This window comes from Cinclus cinclus, chromosome 1 (genome assembly GCF_963662255.1).
Source record: "Cinclus cinclus chromosome 1, bCinCin1.1, whole genome shotgun sequence".
NCBI lineage: Eukaryota > Metazoa > Chordata > Aves > Passeriformes > Cinclidae > Cinclus > Cinclus cinclus.
In genome coordinates, this window is record NC_085046.1 from 143,622,125 (window position 1) to 143,645,593 (window position 23,469).

The window sequence follows — 23,469 nt, forward strand, 5'->3', positions numbered from 1 at the left end:
ACTGAAGGAGACGTATCACCACCCAGGAGTTTATAGAATATAAACTGCTCATCCAAGAACATTCTCAGGCATTTTCACCTGCTGTTCTCCCACTGTTCTGGTCACACAGGATCAGATGCTGGGGTTTAGTGAACTGCTGCAGGATCTGGAAGAACAAGGGTAGCATCTCTGCATCAAGTCTGATACAGTCATAGGTCTGTAGGAATACTTTGTGACTAAGTTCAGCCCTGTAGAACAAGATGATGGGGAAGAAATCCAGACCTTCCAGAGCAGCTGAGTCACTGGGAAGTTTGTAGCAACATTTTTTTTTTTTTTTGTTCTAGGCAGTGTTGGTGAGTCGTAGAATAGGTTGGGTTGGAAGGGATCTTTAGAGGTTTGTCATGGCCTGATATTACACCTCTCGCCCTTCAAATTTGTTTTAAAGCCTGTCAGTACACCTTGATAGTTCATGAGCAAAGACCCTCTTGCCTGTATGAGAAATGTGAATCCCATCTGACACAAAGAGGTCTGGTATTGTGCTGATCATCCCATTACCAAGAAATCCCAAATTACGGCTGTGACCCCAACCATGGCGCCAAGTATTGACAGACTAAGTCTGTTCCTGCAAGGATAGGGGAAAAAAATGACCTGTGCTCCACATTTCCTGATCAGCCATTCCAAGACACTGAAGTCTCTTTTGATCACCTTTGGACTGCATGTTGTGACTTCATCGCTCCCAACATGGAAGAGCAATAATGAGGTACATCCAAGGGCTGCACCAGGCTGGGAAGTTTCCTGTTCATGTTCTTAACTTGGGCCCCAGAGAGGGAAGAGGCTTCCCTAAGAGGAGGGTTTGTCCAGCATTTTGGACCTTCTGTTGCCTTCAGAAGGGAGTCACACATAGCTATAAATGGAATGAAAAAAGGAGCTATTTTTCATGTAATTACTTTAGCTGTGCTTCTGAGTGTATCCTGCTAAGCTCAGTAAAGGAAGAATGTTTACAGAAGAAGCTGGAGTAGTTTTAGGTTGGTTTAATTAAAAACCTGGAATACTTGGCCACTATCAGCAACATCCAGTCTGAACCAAGTGCACAGTTAACAGAAGTCAGTCTGATCATAACAGTTTTTACATAAAAAATCAAGTGAAATTATATAGAACACTGTCAAATAATTATTTAAGGTAATACCTGACCTAGATAGATGGTCCATAGTGCTGACCTCCCTACAGTAAGTGAATACAGTCTAACACCTAATCCTAGTCTATGATTACATTATTTGTGTGCTGGAGAATGTGAGGCAGTGTGTAGAGGACAAGGAGCAGGTACTCAGTGGCTGGCTGCTGCCATGCCCCTTCCCAAGCCCCTGGAGGTGGGTGGTTATCTGCCCTCGTGTCCCACATTTCTGGAGTTCCCGACGTGATGCTGCGTCCCTCTCTTGGCTCTTCTGAATCCTCTCTGCAGGGCTCCTTCCTCCTCACTGCTCTCCTCGGAGCTGGAACCCCCTGTGCCTGTTTCTGTGCCTGTTGGAGGCCTTTCAGCAGGGTCACCTGGGCAGGAGAGCTTCTTCTCTCGGCACTCCTGCCCGTGGGGAAGCTTCAGGCTCTCGTTGAAGAAGGCAGAAGCCATGCACTCTGCTGCAGCCTTGTCACAGGAACAGAGGAGCTTCTCACACGTGCTCCAGCCAATGCCTGAAAAAGCAGTTTCACAATTAATGTTGGAAAGCTGTTAAACTTACTTCGTGTATAATTTACCACAGGTAGATGAGCTTTTGAAAATAAAATTCTCAAATCTGCCTTGAAGTTTAGTCCCCAAAGTCACCATTAATTACCTGCCTGACACCAGGGTGCTGGGCAGTGGAAGATTCTACTGGCTTTAGTTGAATTTGTAAATGTAAATACACAAAGAGCTGACTTCTGTCTTCAATTATAAAATGTCTGAATGTAATTTTCTCAGCCTGACCTGGTCACATACACAGCAGTGTAATAACCTGTGTCTCAGCTAGGAAAAAAGTTGAAGTTTATAGTAAACATTGCTAATTTTTTGTAAGCTAAATATTTCTGTCTCCATTCTCAGCTCTAGCAGCTCTGTCATAGTGTCATTCAGTCTATCATGTTGATACACTGTCATCAGGACATGAGAATTTCCTCTCACACAAGCTTACATTTTGGTGTGTTATCAAAACATATAACTTCAGATCTCAAATTTCTTTCTGTGTGGCATCCAAGTTTCTTAACTTGCTCCATACAGCAATGATGAGAGAAGCAGCATCTAAAATGAACAGTAGAAGTAAATGGAAAATACTCTTCCTGGATCCCTGAATGCTCACAATTATTTGTCTGTCTTTATTTTCAAGGCCCATTAAAACTAAAAAATTCTAGGTTTTTTACCCTTTTTTTCTGTGAAGAACAAAAAACAACCCAAGCTGTTCCTACTTTTTTCCTATACTTGTTCCTACTTTCACTACCCTCTTCCTAATTCCTTTAGTGTCATGTGTTTAACAGGGGTGTGGTTTTATTTTAAGACACATAATTACAATTGTAACCATGACCTATTCTGCCTTGAGAAGTATCTTCCAGTGTTCAAATTTTGGCTGGAAATCTGAAAACGGCATCATGATACCCACACCATGCCATCATCTAATCCAATTTTTCAATGGGCTGTCTTGTTTGTGTGTGAGTGCAGGAAAAAGGTGTGTTCTCTACTTAGACTGATGTGCCCCAACTGTTAAGAACTTCCACAGAGGAAGGAATTTTTAGCTGTTCATACAACGTTCCCAGAGGTGTCTTTATTTGTGGAATTCTCTTCACATTTGTGGAATTCACCATCAGCCATGCTGGCTCTTGGCTGCAACTCCGACAGAGCTTTGCTCCAGCTCTGCTCTCTTCTGAAGGACAGTGTGGCATGGATGGATGTTATTTTTTCTCTTCATAAGTCACTTTCCAAGCCACCTCTTAACCAAGTTTCACTGTGACCTTTATCCTCATCCATTTGATGTACTCCTCCTTCTGCTCTACTTGCCTCTCATCATTCTCCTGTCTTATTCTGAGTTAGTAAATCCTCTCCAAAGCATTGAAGCAACATTAGAATGTGTTTTAGTCACATTAGAGTTTTCATGTTTTCTTCATTTAGGTGGATTTTTTCCCAAAATGTTACTTGTACTGATCTTCCTTGTTCCATGGGCACCCCAATAACACCCACAGTTAATGGCACATAGAGAGGAGCCCACACCTGTCCAGTGCATCGATGGGATCACCTCTCCCCTCTTGGCCACAATAGCAGCCATAAGACTCAAATTCCTCTGGGCATCGCTCAGTTAAGCAGAACAGCATTTCTCCAAGCTGGGGCAGCTCCCTCTGCACTCCTCCACGTCCTCTCTCTTGCAGAAATGTCAATCGCTCGCACACTACAAAACAAAGTTGTTATTTGACACATCACGTTTTCACTGCTTGAGGGCTTATCTTGTGAAGATACAAGTGTTTTCAGAGCTATCAGAAACTTTGAAGGGCAACATTTTACCTTCTCTAAATCATTGCTTCAATCCATGATTTATGGCTTTTAGAATATGCTGAATGAGCAAGACAGCAAAAGGGCAAGACAGTATTTAAAGGAGAGAGGTCCTTATGAAAATAGAATGTACAAATCAAATTGGACTGCAAGGAGAATACTTAGCAGTCCTTTGTGATCTTTTGTAAGTAATTGTTTTCTTCTGGAATATTCAAACTAAGCTGAGTATTCAGTGGTTTCTGTCTTGGTAATTTGGAAAATACAGTCCTAACCTCCTGTTCTTCCACAGTGATAGTTGTGACCATCACCATGTTTTGTTAAAGGAAACAATATTTCTTTTTGTTCTCATTAGAAATATAGTCCAATTTGAGCTATGGTGCCCCTACACCAAATGCAGGAGTGATCCATTGCAATGGCTATTGTGCTGCTGAGGTTCTGGAATCACCAAATCCCAATCCTAATGTCTCTGTGGCTCCCTCTACTGATATTGTGGGAATTATTAATGAGATTTGAAAGAACACAATGCTCCATATCAGGAAAAAGACATCAAAGGGGCCTCTTCTGGGACTTTGCCAGGGAAAGGATGGAAAGGGCTGATGGCTGGGTTGTAGGAGAAGGAGGGAGGGAAGGAAGGAGGGAAGGATTCTGTTCCCTCTGCATCCTCCTTTCTCCCATGAGCAATCCCATCTTCCCCTCTGCAGCTCTAAGCTGTTTCCCTGCTCCTGTTAGGGTCAATCCTGGGTTTCTGTCTCCAACAGGAAATTCTGCCCATGTGCCTTCTTGGGTCTGGACTCATTCATATTATTTCACAGAATAAGCCACAGGTTCGGGGAATTGATCTCTGCTCTCTAAAAGCCGGTATTTTAAAATCAATTTTTCCAGTTTGATGAAATGTGGAGTTGATTCTTCTGCTCTTTTCCAGTTCCGGGGCTGCTTCTCTCCATTGGGAAATCTAAAAAGATGGATGGGACAGTCCTTGAGTGTGGATTTATAGTTGTGGCAGGTCTGAAATGTCTTAGGATCTCTGATCAGGATTTGGAACAGAATCAGAAATGGTGAGAAAACGTCTCACTGACAAGACTGTGGCAAAAGGTCAGAATGAAGAGCAGGAAAATTCCTATTGCTGCTGCTGCTGCTTATAAAACAAAATAATTTAAAGATATGATTAAATTTCTTCCACAAACAAAACCAGGAAGAAACATTCCCTGAGCTCATTTTAGATGCTGTGCTATATGAAAAATGAACTTACAAGCTAATAATAAGTAGTTTTTATAAGTGTGACTGACAGCATACTGGCAGAAGTGGTTAAAGTGATGGAAGCTTTTGGAGATACTTCCTCCTCCTGTTCTTCTAAATACCAGTACATGTGTGCTTATCTAACCAGTTTAAAATAACTATAATATTCACATGTAATACATACCTGCTTTTAATACAGACGTTGCTGAATATTCATCAGATGTAATGGGGAAAAACCCTTTATTTACCTTTTCCTGCAGGTCCTTTCTCAGGCAGTCCCAGGTCCAGAGTTATTCTGGAGGAAGCTGTGCTCAGGCCACCACTTGCAGGGCCTGTCTCTGGAGAAGACAAATGGATAGATTAGACTTGTGAAGGTAGAATAAACTCTTCTTTCAGGAGAGTGTCCAAAAGTGTATATGCTCAAATATTATCAACTGCAGCCTTCTAAAATCTGCTAATTCTTAGTGGTAGGCTGTTTATTAATGGCTAGTTAAGGTTTCCTGGTCAGGTGGCAGTGAGCTGCCCTTCCCAGCGCAGTTAGTGTTATACATCCTGTATCTAACCTCCAGATTTAAATACCAAAATAGTTTCATTCCGCATATCCATGAAAAATGCTGACTCCTCAGATAGCTGTGAACAGCAATAGGGGAGTGCTCTAAATTAGAAAAGGTGTAATTCCTTTTTCACTTGCCTTTTTCTTTTGTCCTTGCAGGTGTACCTGCAGGACTCTTGTTGGTGGGGTCAATTTTGACTTGCATTGAGTTGCTGTGTCCTGTGAATGAGGCTGGGGAGGTGGTTATCTCTTCCACTGGGACCAGTGCTTCCATAAATCTCTCTTCTTCTGAATAAGCAGAAAGAAGAAAGCAGAAGAAGAAATAGAAAATAAACAGCAAGATTTTAATTTTAGATAGCTAGTGAGAGTAATATCCTCAGGCAGAACGAGTGTGAATTGATGGTCATAGAGAAGGAATATCTAAGAGGAAAATTGGAAAAGCAGTGTGTCCACACTGATCATTTATTCACATCTCTTGCTTTTCAGAAGAAAGGACTGTGGTTAACTATGAACAGTTTAACTGCTGATGGTTTGTTTTTTTTAATTCTTTATGTACTGAGACAAAGAGCTGTGTCAGGTGTTGAAAATCATATTGTTTGCTGCTTAGTCAGCTGTACTGAGAGATAAAGTACAGGTGAGATGTCATGAGATGTCATTTGCTGAGTAAATTGCTTTAAAAAGTGTCTGTTCACCTAAAGTTTCTAAAACTGACAGCAACATCAGTGAAAGGAGGAAATTATCTGTCGGATGCAGAGCTGGGTGACTGAAGGGTTTACTGGGTTGTAACCACAAGGAAATATTGATGAGCAAATAAGTTGATAAATAATTGTTTTAATGAGATTATTTATCCCTAAAATTAAATTGGTATTTGTTTTATATTATCTGACCCTTAATTTTTGATCAGGATTGTTTTGTTGAATTTGGAGGTACTTAAAATATTTTTCTTATTTTTAAACCTTCTGATATATAAACGAATGTGTAAATGAAAACACTCAAATCAAATTCTTTCATTTTTTCTAAATATCAATATGAACGATATGGCATTTCAGAAAATAAATGCTTTGAAAATACTAATTAGCATGTATTTTCATATTTTTAAACCTTTCTTTTTGAATTCTTTACCTGAATTAATTAATTGGACTAAGCTCAAATTCATTAGGCTTGTCCCTCTGATGTTCTGGTTTTAGTATGTGTTGGAAATATCCTGTCACAGGATAAGAAAATAGATTAAAATAAATAAAAGTACTGCTAAGAACACAGCAAAGCCCATGAAAGTTGGCAGAAAGGGATGAATAGTCACACACTGGTTTTGATAGCTCAGCAAGGTGCACATTTTATGCCACTTTGTTTGGCAGTAGAATGTTGAAATGGAAGTGATTCCTGCTGGATGTAAAAAATAAAACCAGAGTTTGGGAAATTCTACACTTAACAAAGAATAGATATCACGAATAATCTCCTGGGGGCTGTGCAGACCTGCAACACAATACACAGATTTTCTGATACATTCAAGTTAATGTAGGAGAGCATTTAGTGATTGTGACCAGTGCTTAGTACAGCAACGCTGAATTCACTGGGGTGGGAGACAGGGATTGTTCAGAGGGTGTAGTTAGTAAAAAACTGACTGCTTTCTACTCTCCATATGCAGTTTTCTCTGACATTTTTCTGGTGGATTTCAGCCTGCCTGGATAATCCTTTCTACACAAAAAGGCTCACAGGAAACTTCCAGATCTACCAAGGTGCTCCATTTTCAGCTGTATCTACTGGTGAGTCTGTGCTCAAAGCATGGACACCTGTGAAAGTTGGAACAAGTTTTAGACTGGGAGAGAGTTCCATGAAATTGTCTATAATAAAGGAGAAGGCAAAATCCAAATGAACCCTTCTGGCAGCAGATGCTGTGAATGTAATTTACGGAAAAAAAACATTATGTCATAAAACCTTATGTGAAGGGGCTTTCAGAAATACTTGGATGAGGAGTGCAAATGAGTTGCTGGAGGCAAGGAACAGCTAATGCTTCTCAGCCAGGTTTTGTTGTCTGTGTATCTGCTATCTGACCCTGATCTAAATTTGATTCTCCAGCAGCCATGTTTCTACCATGCACAGAATTTTAACTGTGACAATTTTCGATTATGAATTATTGTGTGAGTCGAAGAAAAAAGAAAACTGAGGGTCACAGACCTTTTATCGAGAGGATGGGGGGAGCAGGAGCTGTGCTTCTGTGGTCCCTTGAGATAACTGTACAAAACACAGAGACATCATGGTAGTGACCTGTCAGCTGAATTTCTGCCATGCATTTCTGAAATTACTTTTACTTATAACATTATAAAGCTTAACCAAACAGCCTGGATTTATAAAGATGGTAATTAGGAGAAGCTAAGTGTTTTGCCGAGAGATGTGCAAGTCAGCAAAAAAAATACTATCCAGAAATCCTGTGCTGAAAATTTTTTACTGTGACACCACAGAGCTTCAAAAATGAAAATCCATCTTCACCGGGAGTCAGGAGTGCCAAATTTGTCAACAAATGTTTAATGACTCTTACCTCTGGCTTTGGAAGTTGCCAAGACTATGTCATGGGGCTTAAAAGAAGCCACTGTTGAAAACAGAAAATATAAACTCAGGAAACACATTGCCAGCACAGTTATGAACAGTCAGGTCGCTGAGAAGAGCTTTTTCTGAAAACAGGAGGATCCAGACATATTATGGATAGACATTTGCCAGTTTTTCTCAGTGGTTATAGACAAAGTGATATTGATAAACTAATTTCATTGCATGCAAATAATGTACGTAGCACTAACACAAGATTCTATGATTCTATGAAAGAAGCAGCATAAATATGACTGAATTGAGAAATTCAATAATAAGTCCGTGTGACAGAAAAACAGACTAAACAGGATCAGATCTGGCATCCCAGTGCTGTGCACAGAAGGATGCCACATTCCTTGTGAACACCTTGTGTTTGCCTGTTCTGAAGGTCAGGTATGGATGGGCAGCTGTAAGTCCAAAGATCTCCCTTACCTCTAACTTACTTCTTTACCTGATAAAATTATTTTCTTTTCTCAGCTGACTTTTGATAAATTATAAACATAACATCAAATGATCTAACAAATCATCTCCACATTTTTCTGTGTTAGATGTTGTGAGGTGTAGAGTTGTTTGTCTTTGAATGAGTTTCTCAGTGATACTTAGCTTTGGTTTAATACAGCTTCCACAGTTGTCAATGTTGAAGCTTCTTTGGGCTTAAACAGGGAGACAACTGGTTAAATAGCAAGTGGTTCTCCAAATACTTCCTTCAAAGACTAATTAGAAATGTTATCGGTGTTATTTTTAGCTTTCTGAAATTCCTAATACAGGTTTTTATTCCTTGGTAATACTTGGAGCCTTATGATGGACTGTGCCTCATTAGGGAGCAGGAGTAGCTGTTTCTTCAGGAAGTAAAAGATTGCTACAGAAGTGCAAATACAGGTGCTCTCATTTCTTCAGGAGTTCTGTTTTCTATTACAAAGTGTCCCAGAAGCAGATAAAAAACCATGAAACAACACTGGAGCTTCTGCTAAGTGAGAATGAAAAATATGCTACAAAACTACTTTAATAATACAGGAGAGATATGAAGGAACACCCAGCACTTACATTCAGCATAAAACCTTTTCAAGTACCTACACTTGTGCATATCCTGCTATTTAAAAATAAAAAACAACGACAAAAAAACCCCAAATAAACCCACAAACCTTTAAATGTCAAAGAAACAATGTTTTCAAAAAGAAAAAAAAATTCCATATGGTTTTCATTATTCCAGATTCACACTTAGGGCAATGGCACACACAGAGGAGCACACTAAAGCTTGATATCAGGTTCTTAGGTTCTCAAAAAAAATCCAACTTTGCACCTCTCCCCATGCAAGCTGGTCTAGTGGAAAGTGTCCCTGCCCGCAGCAGGGGATTTGGAATGAGATGATCTTTAAGACCCCTTCCAACTCAAACCACTTTGGGATTTTCTGAGTTAAGCTGTGGCCTGCTTGCACACATTCAGTGGATGTTACCTGTGTGCTTGGCAGATATGGGGGCTCTGAGCAGAGAACCATGGAATCATCAAGACAGGAAGAGACCTCCAGATCACCCAATCCAACTGTCAGCCCAACACTGCTCCTGTAACCCCTGAACCACTAAACCACATCACCCAGTGCCAGATCAGACACCACTTCAACACCTCCAGGGGTGGTGGCTCCACCACCTCCCTGGACAGCCTATTCCAATGTCTGGGCACCTGAACAGTGAAAAAAATATTTCTAATATCTAATCTAAATCTCCCCTGTCTCATCTTAAGGACATTTCCTCTGACTTTTTTCCCTGCAGGCACAGTAGAAGAGACCAACCCCCACCTCACTACACCCTCCTGTCAAGTGGTTGGAGAGAGCAGTGAGGTCCCCCCGAGCCTGCTCTTCTTGAGACTAAACAAACCCATCTGCCTCAGCCACTCCTCGTAAGAAATGTTCTCTAGTCCTCTCACGAGCCTTGTTGTCCTTCTCTGGAAAAATTCCAGCACCTCAATGTCCTTTTTAAACAGAGGGACCTAGAACAGAGCACAGCACTCAAAGTGCAGCCTTATGATGGAGAAGGGCAATCCCTGCCCTGGTCCTGCTGGTCACACTATTGCTGACACAGGCCAAGGTGCCATTGGCTTTCTGGGCACCTGGGCACACACTGGCTCCTATTGAGGCAACTGTGGACCAGCACCCATTTTCCAAACATCTCTGATGCCACTCCTCCCTTAACAGCAGTGTGCCTTTGCTTGTAATGGTGCCACAAAAGAGTGCAGCAGCTAAACTGGGTAATAGTCCAAGACTGGTCTCCCTCTCTACTTCGTATCTCGGCTCTCTCATACAAGGTGTCCCCACTGAGAGCTACCAAGGGCTTTGGGTGCTTCTGTCCCTGGCCTCTCATGTTGCAGTGCTCACCATGCAGGCAAGACAACAAATTCTCACACTACAGCAGTGAAGTTTTGCAAGTACCCACTGCTCATAAGACAACCATTGTTTGTAGCAGAGAAGAGAACCAGCTGCTCTTGTGGTTTACAGACTCACCAAGGAGGCTCCAGACTGAGGAGGTTTCAGCCTGGATCTCTTTGCTACAAGTAAAGAAATCACCAAACTTGTGGCTCCTCAACACAAACCATGCTCAGCATTTCCTCGTGCTACTGCTTGATCTTAATTAATTCAGTGTCTTTTAAAGACAAGAAATATGCAATTGGCTGTGGGTCCACTGGTTGGCACCCACAGAGGGCATCTCTGCCAACCAGCTCACCTGCTCCAACCTGTGTTCCCAGGGAAAAAGGCTGTTTTGATGAAAACAGCTTTTGTTGTAGAGCATTCATTCTCAGCCCTTGGGAAGCTAACTGTAAACACTGATTAAACACATTATATCCACAAATTGAAAAATTGCACCTTCACATTCAGTCTTGAACTCCATCACCAAAACATTTGACCTAATTTTAGATCAGTCCTTTTAAAAGGGCAGAAAGAAAGCAAACATCCTGTATTCTCTCAGCTTTTAAGAGGTGAAAGCAGGGCTTTCTTTACTCTAAGTTGCAAACCTTCTTCCACAGATGCAGTCACAGCCTGTGTTTCATCAGTCCCTTGATGAACCAACTCTGGAAAAAAAAAAAAATGAGTTTTTACTCCAGAAACTCGTGGCGTAGGTGCTCCTTAGACTGTATCATGGAATAACATGATCAGAGTCGTCAAAAGGGAACTTTTTTCTAAATAGTAATATGATTACAGCAGCAGTATTAAAATATTGCTTCAGTAGTTATATGATGCTGATACTAAATTCTATTGAGCTCCATGCAGTATAATAATAAAAAATATCCCAAAGAGTTTCAACCCAAACAAGAGGAATTGGCTAGCAGTCAGCATTCTTTAAATTCCCATTTCCACAGCTTATTTTTCTGAGTATAGGTTGGTCTCAATTTAATACATTCCAGACAAAGAATTACAGAAGTGACCTACCCTCCATGTGATGTGTTGTCAGCTCACTCTTGCTGGTTGTTTCTGAAAGAGAAAAGTCTCTCAAAGTGTGAGAAGGAGATTTTTTTCACTGTTTGATCTGAATAGTACAAATCAGGAGTCCACTGAATGTATTCCTATTAAATCAAAAATTTTGTCAAATACATGCCCATTTCACTCAATTTTTTTCTCTGTAATAAAGAACCTACCAAAATCCTTTGCCTATGGATTCATCAGATAGGGTTCTGATTTTTTTTTTCCAAAGTCAAAACTGGACAGAACAGCTACACCGAAGGATCGTAACATGAGAGAACAATAAGTGAAAATGTTTCATTCAAAGTTTTTTTTTTTTTATCCCATCAAGAAATGTAATCAGGCACCTAAAATTAGCAGAGGTATCCAGTGAACTAAAACTGAATCTGTCTTTATCAGCAGTGACAAAATCAGCATGATCTTCCTGTTAGCACCAAACAATTTCCCCTTTATTTTTAGTGTGTTGGATCTACCATACTGTACATTACAGACATCTGATCCCAGTGAAAGATTACTGTCTTCAAAAAAAGACAACTACCTGGCCTTGATGCAAACCTTCCTGGGCCATTTTATTTTCCCTTGATGCATCCAGGAGGACATGCAGACATCCAGGGTGTGATGGAGGTGTGTGTGTGTATCTGTCCTTAGCACTGGACGCTGTGACTGTGAGCTAAAGTATTAGAAAAGCTAATGCTGTTTTTTCACCTCTCCCTCAGCTTGGGAGCCCAGAGGTCCTGCCCCTGCCATGCTCTGATTGAAGTCCATATGAATGAAGCTTCTAATCCAGGCCTGCTCCCAGGGCAGGTATTTAATCTCACAAGGCTTTAATTTCAGCTACAGAGCATGGATCAGTGTGCGACCATGGGGATAAACATCCCCTTCATCCTTAGCAGGGTTTTTTTCCTTCCAGAATAGAAACCAAGTAGTAGAACAGAGTAAGCCTATTTTTCCTTTTCCTGGCAGTTTTTGAATGGTTTAAGGGAAGATTTAGGTTAGCAATATTTTCAGCATTTCCTGCTAGTGACCTCATCACAAGTATCGCATTCCAAGTGGCAGCAGCTTCCTGAAGAATATAAATTAACATCTAACTGGAATTTCCCTATTGCAGTGGTGTTCCTTGGCTCTTGTTCTGTCCCCGTGCACCTCTGGGAAGAGTCTGGCTCCATCTTGTCTCCACGCCCCACTCGGTACTGAGAACAGCAAAAAGATCTCTCCCAAGCCTTCTCCTCTTTCCTCATGGGCTCCGGTCCCCTTCCCCACCTCAGCAGCCTCTCCTGGCCCTGCTCCAGGACAGCAATCAGTCTGCCACCACCTTCTCCCCTGGTATTCACCCAAGTAGCACTAAATGGACAGGACACATGAAACAGAGACCAGATTTATGGCAGGAAATCACCCAGCTCCTTCTTCATTCTCGTTGGGTCACATTTGATGCCAGCAGAAAATCTGGCAGGAAGGGGCAGTCGATCAGATCCCTATTGTTACCTGTAACTGGAGACGGGCAGGAGGAGACATCCAGTCCATTCAAAGAGGAGTTAATTTGTGCATTCATGAAGCATTCAATGGCATCTTTGTCACAGGTGCAGAGGAACTGTTCACAGGGATCCGCAGACTCTAGAAACAAAACAAAATTCCAAACAAGGCCCTATTGAAAAATCTTTTTCACCTTCTGCTTTTTCCTCCCTGTAAGGTTTTTGTCTCTATTTTGTTAGTGCAAACCTATTTATACTGTGCAAAAATGGTTTTAATTTGAAACAAGAAATGGAAACTGGATCAGATTGTTACTTGAATAGGATGTAAGGGTATTAGTTTGGGGATTCTGCTCTTCTCTGCTGGTATCCTCAAACCATGTTCTAGCATAGTCTTTTCTGAGAGCCAATACTTATGAAAAATTATATTGCATATTATTAGGTATTAAAGAACCCCACTGCACTCTTGTCAGGCCTGTAGCAGCATTGCATGGAATAGCTCTTTTTACTGCACATGATCTCTGCCCTCGCTGGTGATGTGCTGGAGCTGAGGAGTGTGTGTGACCCTCTGAACAAAGAATTTGATCCCTCAAAGTGCAGAAAAATCAGGCCTTCATGCTTCAGAACAAAACTGTTTTTCAGCTCTCTCCTCAGCATCTGTTGCATTTCTGATGTGTGGAGACATCACAAGCAATGCTTAGTGGTCCTGCAAAGTAAGGAAAAGCCCAGGAAGAGGCTGCCTGTTGGAGGAGCTCTGGGAAGTGGAGGTGGTTTCTGATTAATTTGTCTATAACTTTTGGCAGGTAGACCAGAACGAACTTCTGGTTAGTGAGGCTCTAGTGTTAATCTCTTTTGACAAGTCAGTCTCACCACAGGTCAGGTTTTTAGCAGAGCAGCTGACATCTGCAGAAATCTTTGATGGGTCCCACGTGCACTCCATCTCCAGTGCTTCCTCGTAGCATTTGCGGTGCTGAAAACAGCATCTTAAAAAGGAAATAACACAGAGGTCAAAGAGTTTCAGTTCAAGGTCAGACTGTAGTGATGTCACATGGCTCTTACACAAAACTTCAAAAGATGTCAAAGAAGAAAAGGGGGTCCGTGGTGTGATCCCTAAACAAAAGAAAGGCTGAGTGCTGCTTTTCCCTGAGTCAGAGTGGCAGGATAATGCAAAACTGAGTGGTGGGATCTGGTCTACCTCCCTCCTGTTGGGTGCTTGCAAGGACTTCATGAGTGCTTTAAATAAGAAATCCACTACCAGTGCCCAAATACTTCCCCTCAGCACTGTCAGATCACTGACAAGCAAAGCTCCAAAAGCCAGCTCTAGAGATCTTGGATCCAGTCCTGTTCCAACCTTTCTCACTGCAGATTTGGAGAACTACACCGAACCTGGCACTCATGGAGGGTTAATAGCTCTGCAGTGTGAATTCCTGTGTCTCACAGGGACTGCATAAATCCATGAAGTTTTATTCTCTATTTCTTGTACTTCTTTGCAACAATCACAATTGAAATGCACTATTCAGCCATGGGAAAGGGTCACAAAATACTTTTCTCACACTGGAATAAAACAGTTTTCTCCTGCCACTATACATCATTGGCAGTAAGAAACCTTGTGTTTTCCTGCACCCCTGCTCTCCTACCACTCTCAAATTGCCTACAGGGCCACTTAAGTTTGAACAGGAATAAAAAAAGTCAATCAATTATCAAAGTCAATCAAAAGTTCTTCAATCTTCTCATCTCTTCAGCTCCTTGTACAGATAAATCATCTACACAACATCTCTGTTCAATTACATCAGCTGTAAATGAAACACCAGTGAAATAGTTATCATTTACCCCAGGTAAAGTTGTTCCATAAATTAAAAGGTCTTGCTCTTAGATTCAGATTGAAATACCCTCAGTTTCAGAGAAATGGACCCAAAACACAGATCTGTTATTGGCTTGCATCTGGCCTGGACAATGCTGAAGGCAAGGACATCACATATATCCAAACCCAGCGTCTGCTGCCAGGAAGGCTGACACCTGCTCCTCACCAGGCTTCCTTCTAGGGAGCCCTTCTGGAATACACATGCACTTTTTCACCACCTACATTTAGGAAAAAAATTCATATTAAATCACTGACTCTATTAATAATGATCACAATATTTAATTTGTCTTCACAACCACAGAAGGAGTCCAAGGAATGTATGTAAAAAAACTGAGGGCAAATAGCATTCAGCAGAAAGGCCTGATGGCTCCTCTGACACACAAATTCTACTGTGCCGTGTTCCAGAGATGAGGCTGAAGTCTGTGAGCTCCATCAGGAACAGAGTTTTGAACACCTAACTGTGATGACTCAACACTCTCCTGACTCTACCTGAGATCTAATGAGATGTTAGCATCTAAAAGCTCCTCTAACTGCATAAGAAGTCTAAGACAAACCCTCTGCACTTCTTGTTTGTTTAGAGATTCACAGTTACATCAACATTCACTGCAACAATTAATAAAAAATTTGCTTAATTTCCCTTTGTAAACAGGACATTGTAAGACATGGGTTGTCTTCTGGGTCTGCTTCTCTTTCACAAGGTTTGTGGAGGAAAGCTTGGATTCTAATTTAGGTATGACAATGAGCTACTCTGGGAAATGGGAAAAGGTTGATCTTACAGGCACTAGTGCTTTCCAATGCCTTAAAAACCTGCTGTGAGGCACTGAGTCCTTTTCTATGGAACAGAAATGGCGCAGAGAAGCCCCAAGATTTGCAAAAAAACTAGTTTCTAAGGAATAAAATCAGTGAGAAAAATTGCAACAGTGTGAGAACCATCCCTGGGAAAGACATGAAAGCCACTGATTTGGAGGCTCCCTTGAACCAAGAGCACATTTCTGTCAGTGGCAAAGCAATAATCAGTCTGTGTTTGCTGCACACAGCAGTAGGAATTCTGTGCTGATAAGGAAACCTCACCCCAGGGCTGCAAAACAATTTGTAAATACAAACTGGCTGTGTGGGTGATTCTCAGGACAAACCTGCTGATGGATGTTTCTGCAGTTACTGGGTTTGTGCTGCTCTGCATTAAAATGAAGCTGAGTGAAGCAAAAGCCCAGGTGCTCATCTCTTGGGTATCAATCCATTGAACTGGCTTGAGCTTCTGTTTCAGGATGTCATCACAATTGTGCAGAAAACCTTTCACAGAGAAGTTCCATGGCTTTTTTCCAGTAGCAGGGTTAGATCTCCATTTTCCCAGCCATCCCATGCTGCAGAGTGGATGGATTAATTTCCAGCTATCTATAGGCTTAGCCCTTTCTGAGCCATTGCTGTCTTCACTCAGGGAATTAATACATTACATTGTTGGAAAACCCATTTTCTTCACAGACATGGATGTATCTTGATTCTCTTTGAATTTCCTTTCACATCTCCTGCTGATAAAATTGAACAACTGTTTGATTGCCCTGCCTGAAGTTACATTTTCTCTTCACTAGAGCCAAATGGTGCGGGTCTCTTTTTATTACTGTTTTAAAATCATTTATACAGATGTTATGCTTTGGCTAATCAGATCATGAGGGCATTTATTGCCAGTCAGGGCAGAAAGGGACCTCTCATGGATATGACTTACTCATCAGCTTCATCCACAGGGAGCCCTTCCATCTCAAACCGGCAGGAACAACCATAGTCTTCAAAATCCCTGGGACAAAACCCAGTAACACACTTCATTTTGTTCACAAAGTTGAGGAGGGCAGGGAAGTTAGTGAAAATGGACTGTAACCAGGTGAAGTGGGAGCCCAGGCAGTCTGGAAGAGAACAGCCATAAAACACCTGGTAAGTGGAGGTGAGACAGGTGTGGGTCACACACGGGTGATGTTTGCATGAACATGGAGCCCAGACAAGGCAGGGACATCAGGCAGTGCTTGACACTCAGCAGTGTTTAGTGTTACAGTGGTCATTGGGGAGATCTGCATCCACAAAAATCCCTGTTTCATCTTAGTAAATATGTAAAAACAAACCCTACAGTATTTATATTCAGTGCTCAGGTACAGATGGAGCAGGTACGTACCAAAAAATAATGCAACACTTTCCACATTTTGAAAGACTCCGTTGAAGAGCGTGGCATTGTCTAAATTAAAAATAAACAAACAAACCATGCTTACTTAAAAAAAAAAAAAATAAATAAAAAGACAATAACTGTCCCCAGACTTCCCCTGGTCTCACTTCAGTTATTAAGCCATTTTGAGATGAGTTCCTGGCTGTTTGCTCACAGTTCCTGTGATGCTTCTGGAGTACAAGGATTCCCACTGTCATGCAATATTGCAGAAAGTAAAGCTTAAACCTTTCTTACTCAAGATTCTTTCAGGTGTGTTAAGCAGCTCTGGCAGGAATGCTGGCGGCTCCAGTTCTTGGCCACCTACCTCAGCAAATAAATTTGAGAAGAAAAAGATTTAAAAGTAAAAAAAAAAACAAGACAAAACAAAAACAAAAACCACCAAAAAACAAATTTCCAAAATATCACAATAAACCAGCAACATATATTTCATTATGACACTCTGCAGGCATTTTGAACTGGTAAGCTGATTTATCAAAGACATGAATACTTGCTCAGCTCCACCCCTATCCTGGGGTGGGGAAACCCACAACAGTGCTGGTGTGGACTGGTATGTACTGGTAATTCACATGCATTTCAGCTCAAAACCCAGTCTCTGTTAAACAGGTATTGCTGCTGAGGATGAGCTAACCTTTGTCTTCCTGTTCTCATCTGAACAGCAGGCCTTACTGGGACAAACAGGTAGAATTATAGAGAATTGTTTTAGTGCCCACCTATGTCCCAAATATTCTGTAACCCTGTGCTGTAATGTGAAGCAGAGTTATTTGAAGTGATTTGTTTTTTCTGAGTCTATCTTGGCTATTGCCTTCTTGGCTCATGGTCTCTCTTCCTATAAGTCTTTCTATTTTAAATTAATTATCTCTCCTTCCTTTTGAAGACGATGTGGTAGATTTGAGGTATTTTCAGCACTTCCATTTTTTTATGTTGGCCAAGTCCTGAATTAGGGTAAAATCTAATATTTGTTCTCTCCCTTCCCATTTTTTCACCTGTTCTTTTCCTCTGCATGATTGCAGAAGAGAATGTATTACCTTGGATTTATTTAACTTCGGCCTTAAAAAAACAAAAAAAAACAAAACAAAACAAAAAAACAACCAACCAAACAAACAAAAAACAAAAACAAAGAAACAAAAAAACCAGGGTAGGTAAAGGGTATTTCAAGAATCTAAATATTTAAATCTAAAAAAGCCCATAATGTCAAATTCATGGCATGGCATAATTTATGTCTCAGAATAACTGACATTAAGAAAGCAGTCCTTTCTCTTTATAAAAATTCTGGGAAAGAGCTGACAGTTGTCTTGCTAATGTGTTACATTTTCCTGCAATAAATATAGGTGTAAAAGAGTAAAGCAGAGTAGTGGGGTTTTTAGATAGGAGGCTTAACTCTATGTTTAGCAAAGGATTAGGAAAAATAGGATTTTTTTTTTAAGATCATATACAAGTGCTTTCTCAGGATGTCCAAAAATTTTGTGGTGTGAACAAGATTTTCATGGTAATAGTCATATGCTCCCAGCAATTAATTTCTCAAGGTCAGTTGCAGAATATGGATACAGGACTGAGGACTGGGTGAGTCAGGAAGAGGTGCTTCCTCTTGTGTTATTCTTTTTCCTGAAATTTTTGGTCACAACGAGAAGCTTTTAGATAAACAGTAATCCATCAAAAGCGTCCTTCTCTGCAGCAGGACTAAGGGGAGCAAATTGCTTTCCACACACCAGAAAAAGTCTCCCAATAAAGGCTGGTCTTTTCATAGAACTGGAATAAGTCTGTTGAAAGCCTCATAGCCATGAGGAATTCAGCTTCAGGTGAAATAACGGCATGCCTTCAAAAAACCAGCACTGAATGCTATATTTGTGCACTTGCTTGCTAAAGAAAAACTAATCCTTATTTTCTGGCTTTAAAGCCTGTATTTCCTCTGCAATGACAAACATCACCTGGGCCAGGTTCTGTCAAGTGCAACTCGAGCCAGGTTTGACACACTACATAACACCACAGGTCAAACTAAGTGTTGATGGACAGCCATTAATCATTTGGTCCTTTCAGCAAAATGTTTGGAAAACATGAAAATCCCATAGAGTTTAAATGAATCAGAGGAGAAAATTGACAAAACCATATTCCAGGGGTACTGGAAGCTGTGATTGCTCCACTATCCTTCACTTGCAATTAGTCCTTCTGAGCAAACTGAACTGTGTACACCCAATTAACACATAAATGTTTGAAGTTTCCCTGGAGAGGAATGTCTGCTCAGCAGATTGGTAAATCATTGGTTCTTCTAATTTCTCATTACAGAGAAAAACTTTTGTGATTGTCACCAAGTCAAGATCAATGAACCTATGTTTGCTAACAAGATTGCTTATTTTTGTTTAAATTGGGGATGGGAGGAACAAGGAGAAAATACTGTCTGGAGTAATTATTCTCTTTTTCTTTTTTGGTATCGTGTATTTGGAGTTACTGGTCCTATGTCATTTCCTATAGAGGCAGTGAAAGTTTTCACTACAAAAATCAATCATCCAGAAGACCCTGGGGATGCCAACTTGCCTCATGTCTCCCTAAAAACCTGTTTAAAAATTCAGTATATTTTAAGTAGACTTTCATGATACATCAGCTCTTGGGCTTTCCCATTGTACACATTATCCATGGAAATTCTTTTGATGTTCAGTTACATATAAAGTTGTTTCTGGACTGCATACGTGATTTTGCTGCCTGACAACAGTTTTCTGAAATGTTGCCTAACAAAATCCCATCAAAAAAACATCATTGAACCTCCAGTTGTTTTTTTTCAGCCATGCCTCACTAAAATGTTCCAATACAGGGCATGGATGCACTCATTATAATCCTTGGGAAGCAAAAACCTCAACTATGCCAGAAAAATTCAGGGTGCAGCAAACCCAAACTATTTGATTTATTCAAGGTAAATCACATTAATTCCTTTCAAATATGCTATTTTATGCACAGACATTTGCTGCAGTCTCAAAGCAGAAATCAGCAAAATAAATCCCACAGAAATTTAGATTAATAATCATCCCCAAATCTAAACGTGATAACACTTTAAATCTTCATGTACTGATTGTATTTAGCTTGGGGGAAAGAATCTAAACACTGTTGCATGACCTTTTAAGGTTTGGGGGACTTTTTCTTCAAATGATTTGTGAGAAAAATGTACAAAAGTCCAGATATTCCTGAGTGCATTATCAATATGAAAAATATGCTTTGAAATAAACCAATAGTGCAGGTATTCTGGCATTCACTGTCATTGCAGTGGGAGATGTGAACATTCTCTCTTATTTGTCTCTACATAAGTAGGAGTTTTAAGGTTCAGCTTCATCATTTTAGCCTATATGCTTTGTGTTAGACCTATTTAGTTTTTGAATTGCAATGCAAGTAACCCCTCAGAAGAGAAGTGACTGCTGAAGTTGATGAAGGTCAGTGAAGAATTTTTTCTGTGCTGAGGTCCTGAGTTTCCTCTTCCCTTTCTCTTCTCTTTCCCTAGAAATATCCCCATGGATTGATCAGAAATGGTGCTAGACCCTCTAGCAGTCCTTATCTTCACTTGTACATCAAAACTCTTCCTGACATTCCTACACAGTGCAGAGACTGCAGAAATTAGAGATGTTTGCCCATCCCTGACTCTAGGATGTTCATTCAGTCATGACAATAAAATCTAAAGAGTTATATAAAGAAAAAGCCCTATTAATTCTAAAATTGAAGAGAGGAGCTTTAGTTGGACATGAGTTATATTTCAGGATGCACTGAATGGTTTGGAGAATTAAGATAATATAAATATATTTAATAAGTAGATTCTCTTTATATGAAACTTATACATTTGGAGTCTTAATGACTTAAATAAGGACAAAATGCTAGCAAAAAGAAGTTGCAATTTTTTGTTCTATTTTTGACCACACTACATGTTTTGTTGCTTCACTGCAAGTCCTGAGAAAGTATTTTATAAGTATTTCATAAAGGAACATCTTCAAGTGCATTTGTGTGTTGAACACCAAACTTTGAAGAGTGAGGAGTTGCGTTTCTAAGGGATTGTTTCCAAATGCTCATATTTAAAATAGTATTTTAAGATAATGTCAAATAATAAAAAAAATACATTGCCACTTACCACTGTACACCACCACAGACATAGACACCAGGAGAATTACAATCATTTTTTGTTTAATCCAAAGACAAGAAAAAAGTCACACAGCAGACTGATGTGCCTGGTGAGTTAAGTAAAATATTAGACAGAATGTTATCTCTTTAATCTGGGAGTGGGAAGTCACCATCTTGGGAAAATCATTCTTTTGTAGCCTGGATATATTTCTGCTTGATAAAATTCAGTTTTGACCCTGAAGTAAATGCTCTTATTATAGGAATAATGAGCCTTATATATCCTTTTTTTATCCTTATTTTACCAATGTTCTCTAAAAGTCTGATTAACAATATTTATTTTGGTATTGCTTTGAGTCAACAGACTCTATGTAACCAAAATGAAACAAAATGGTGGACTTGCAGTTTCCTTTATTTTGCAAACAGTTTTCACATCTTCCTTCATCTCACAGAATGTTCAAATAATTCTTATGTTTACATGAAGATATTGTGAAACGTGTAAATGAAGAATTATTCTGATATTGCATCTATGGAATCCAGTTTATCTGCAATCCATTATATTTGTTTCATATCACAACAATCTGTAGTCAAACATTTATTCTGATCTGTATTGAATCTGATCTAATATATCATAAATTTGCCTAATGAAAAATATTATGCTGTTTGGAGATCTTCAAGAAATGTGTGTAAAAAATTAATCTAAATGTGTCGCACTTGTATTCATTAAATGAAAGATGATAGATTGGTTTTTAACTACAGTCACAAATCACTTTGAATTTAGAATAATTTTCCAAGTAAGTCAGGCATAGAGCTTTTTACAGCCAAATAAATGAGCATATATACATATTAATTTTCAAATATATACCTACTGATTATTATCTGCTTTTCTGAACTCAAATATGGAATTAATTTCCATTATAAAATCTTGTAATATTTCATAAGGAAGTGAGATTATAAATATAACAACTATAAGTATTTATATTCTGTTTTCCCAAATCTCTTGCCTATATTTTTGTCTGTTACTCCCAAGTCACAAATAGCTTATTCAACATTGTTTTCTTCCTGCTTCCCTTATTATAGAGAACATCCAGAAAGACTTACCTTGAGGGATATTATCCCAAAGCAGCTGGATGGAAGACAAATGAATATCAGCAAAGCCAGTACTAGTTTATTTATACCCACTTGGATATAGACCTCACCCATGTGACCACTTCCTTTATCAAATCCACTTCAACATTTATTAATTAATTCTTCCATGAGATTCCTTAGAGTCATTATGCCCACAGTATATCTGGTAATATGGCTCCAGCCATGTAAAGGATCTATACTGAGAAGTCTGTTCTGCAGGTGCCTTCACCATATAATAACTTTTCCTAATACTCTTGGCTAGAATTAAATAACAGTCATCCCATTGTTATTAATCACTCACAAAATCTCGAGCTTGTGAATATGGCTTTAATAGCTTAGCAAGAGGTAGTGTTTGGTGATGAAAGATGAGTGAGAGTTTACACAGCTTTAAACACTGGCATTCCTCAGGGCTGGGAAGTCTTCTTTAATCTATCCATGGTGGCTCTGATCCAAGGCTGAGTGAAATCCAGGAGAAGGTTGATTCAGTGAGCTTTGGGAAGGTTGCTTTTCATCAGGAAGGTGTTCTTTCTGACAGGGCCAGACACAGCTACCCTTCAAAGAGTCCATCAACAGAGACAAACCATCCACTGAGTTGTAACATGGAGAAGTGAGAAGTCTGACAATTGGGAATTGTAAAAATATTTACATGAACAAAAGACCTTATGACTCGGTGACCTATGAGGTTTTCAGGAAGGCTTTGACCTGGTCATCTGTAAGATCCTCATGGAGAAGCTGTTGATATCTGATGTGTCTGGGGAGGTGGGTTGAAAATGGACTGGTGGGGCCCCAAGGGCAGTGGCCAGTGACACGAAGTCTGTTTCTGTAAGCCAGTGACTGGTGGTACATTCCAGCAGTCCATCAATGATCTGGATGATGGGGCAGAAGGGACCTTCAGCAGGCTGGCAGGTAACCCTGGACTGGGATGAGTGACTGCCATTTCAAAGGACCTCAGCAAAGGACCTTCATCTCATGCTGCTATCCAGGAGGACTTCAACAGCTGCTCCATGAAGTTCAACAAGAAGTGCCAAGTCTGCACCTGGAGAGGTGCAGCTTCATACACCAGTATGTGCTGGGGGCCACCCAGCTGGGAAACAGCTCGGTAGGAAAGGACCTGGGGTCCTGCTGGACACGGGGTTGAACAGGAGTAAGAGGTGTGCCCTTGCAGCAGAGAAGGCTCAGGATGTCCTAGGCTGCACTGGGCAAAGACCTGGCTGCAGATTGAAGGAGGGGGTTCTGCCCCTCTACTCTGCACTGGGGAGGCCACACCTGCGGGGCTGTGTCCAGTTCTGGGCTCCTCAGTATAAGACAGACATGAAAATACCTGAGACAGTTCAAAGAAGGGGCACAGAGATTATGAAGGGACTAGAACATCTCTCTTGAGGAGGGGACAAGGGAGCTGTGACTCTTCACTAGAGGAGCCTTGG

At 40.4% G+C, this 23,469-nt stretch overlaps 1 protein-coding gene across 1 annotated transcript; it reads right to left on the bottom strand.

Moving 5' to 3' along the window:
- Nucleotides 1-1,354: 1,354 nt before the first annotated feature.
- Nucleotides 1,355-20,976, bottom strand: OC90 (otoconin 90). The gene is made up of 15 exons (XM_062504021.1): nucleotides 20,931-20,976; nucleotides 17,066-17,131; nucleotides 16,784-16,843; nucleotides 16,346-16,520; nucleotides 13,635-13,747; nucleotides 12,781-12,909; nucleotides 11,269-11,310; nucleotides 10,854-10,910; nucleotides 7,807-7,857; nucleotides 7,446-7,502; nucleotides 5,409-5,558; nucleotides 4,966-5,055; nucleotides 3,206-3,380; nucleotides 2,139-2,245; nucleotides 1,355-1,665 (listed from the first exon to the last, which is right to left on the bottom strand). The coding sequence occupies exons 1-15, from the start codon at nucleotides 20,974-20,976 to the stop codon at nucleotides 1,355-1,357; spliced, it is 1,629 nt and encodes a 542-aa protein (XP_062360005.1).
- Between the last annotated feature and the right edge of the window lie 2,493 nt (nucleotides 20,977-23,469).

Bases quoted from the DNA above. Each gene is read 5' to 3' on its own strand.
- OC90 (XM_062504021.1), bottom strand. From the start codon at position 20,976: ATGATTGTAATTCTCCTGGTGTCTATGTCTGTGGTGGTGTACAGTG. The intron at 16,844-17,065 runs GTAAGAAAGGTT...TTTTTAATTTAG, and splicing joins CACACCTGAAAGAATCTTGA to ACAATGCCACGCTCTTCAAC. The intron at 13,748-16,345 runs GTAAGTCATATC...TTCCTTTTTAAG, and splicing joins CCTGTGGATGAAGCTGATGA to ATGCTGTTTTCAGCACCGCA.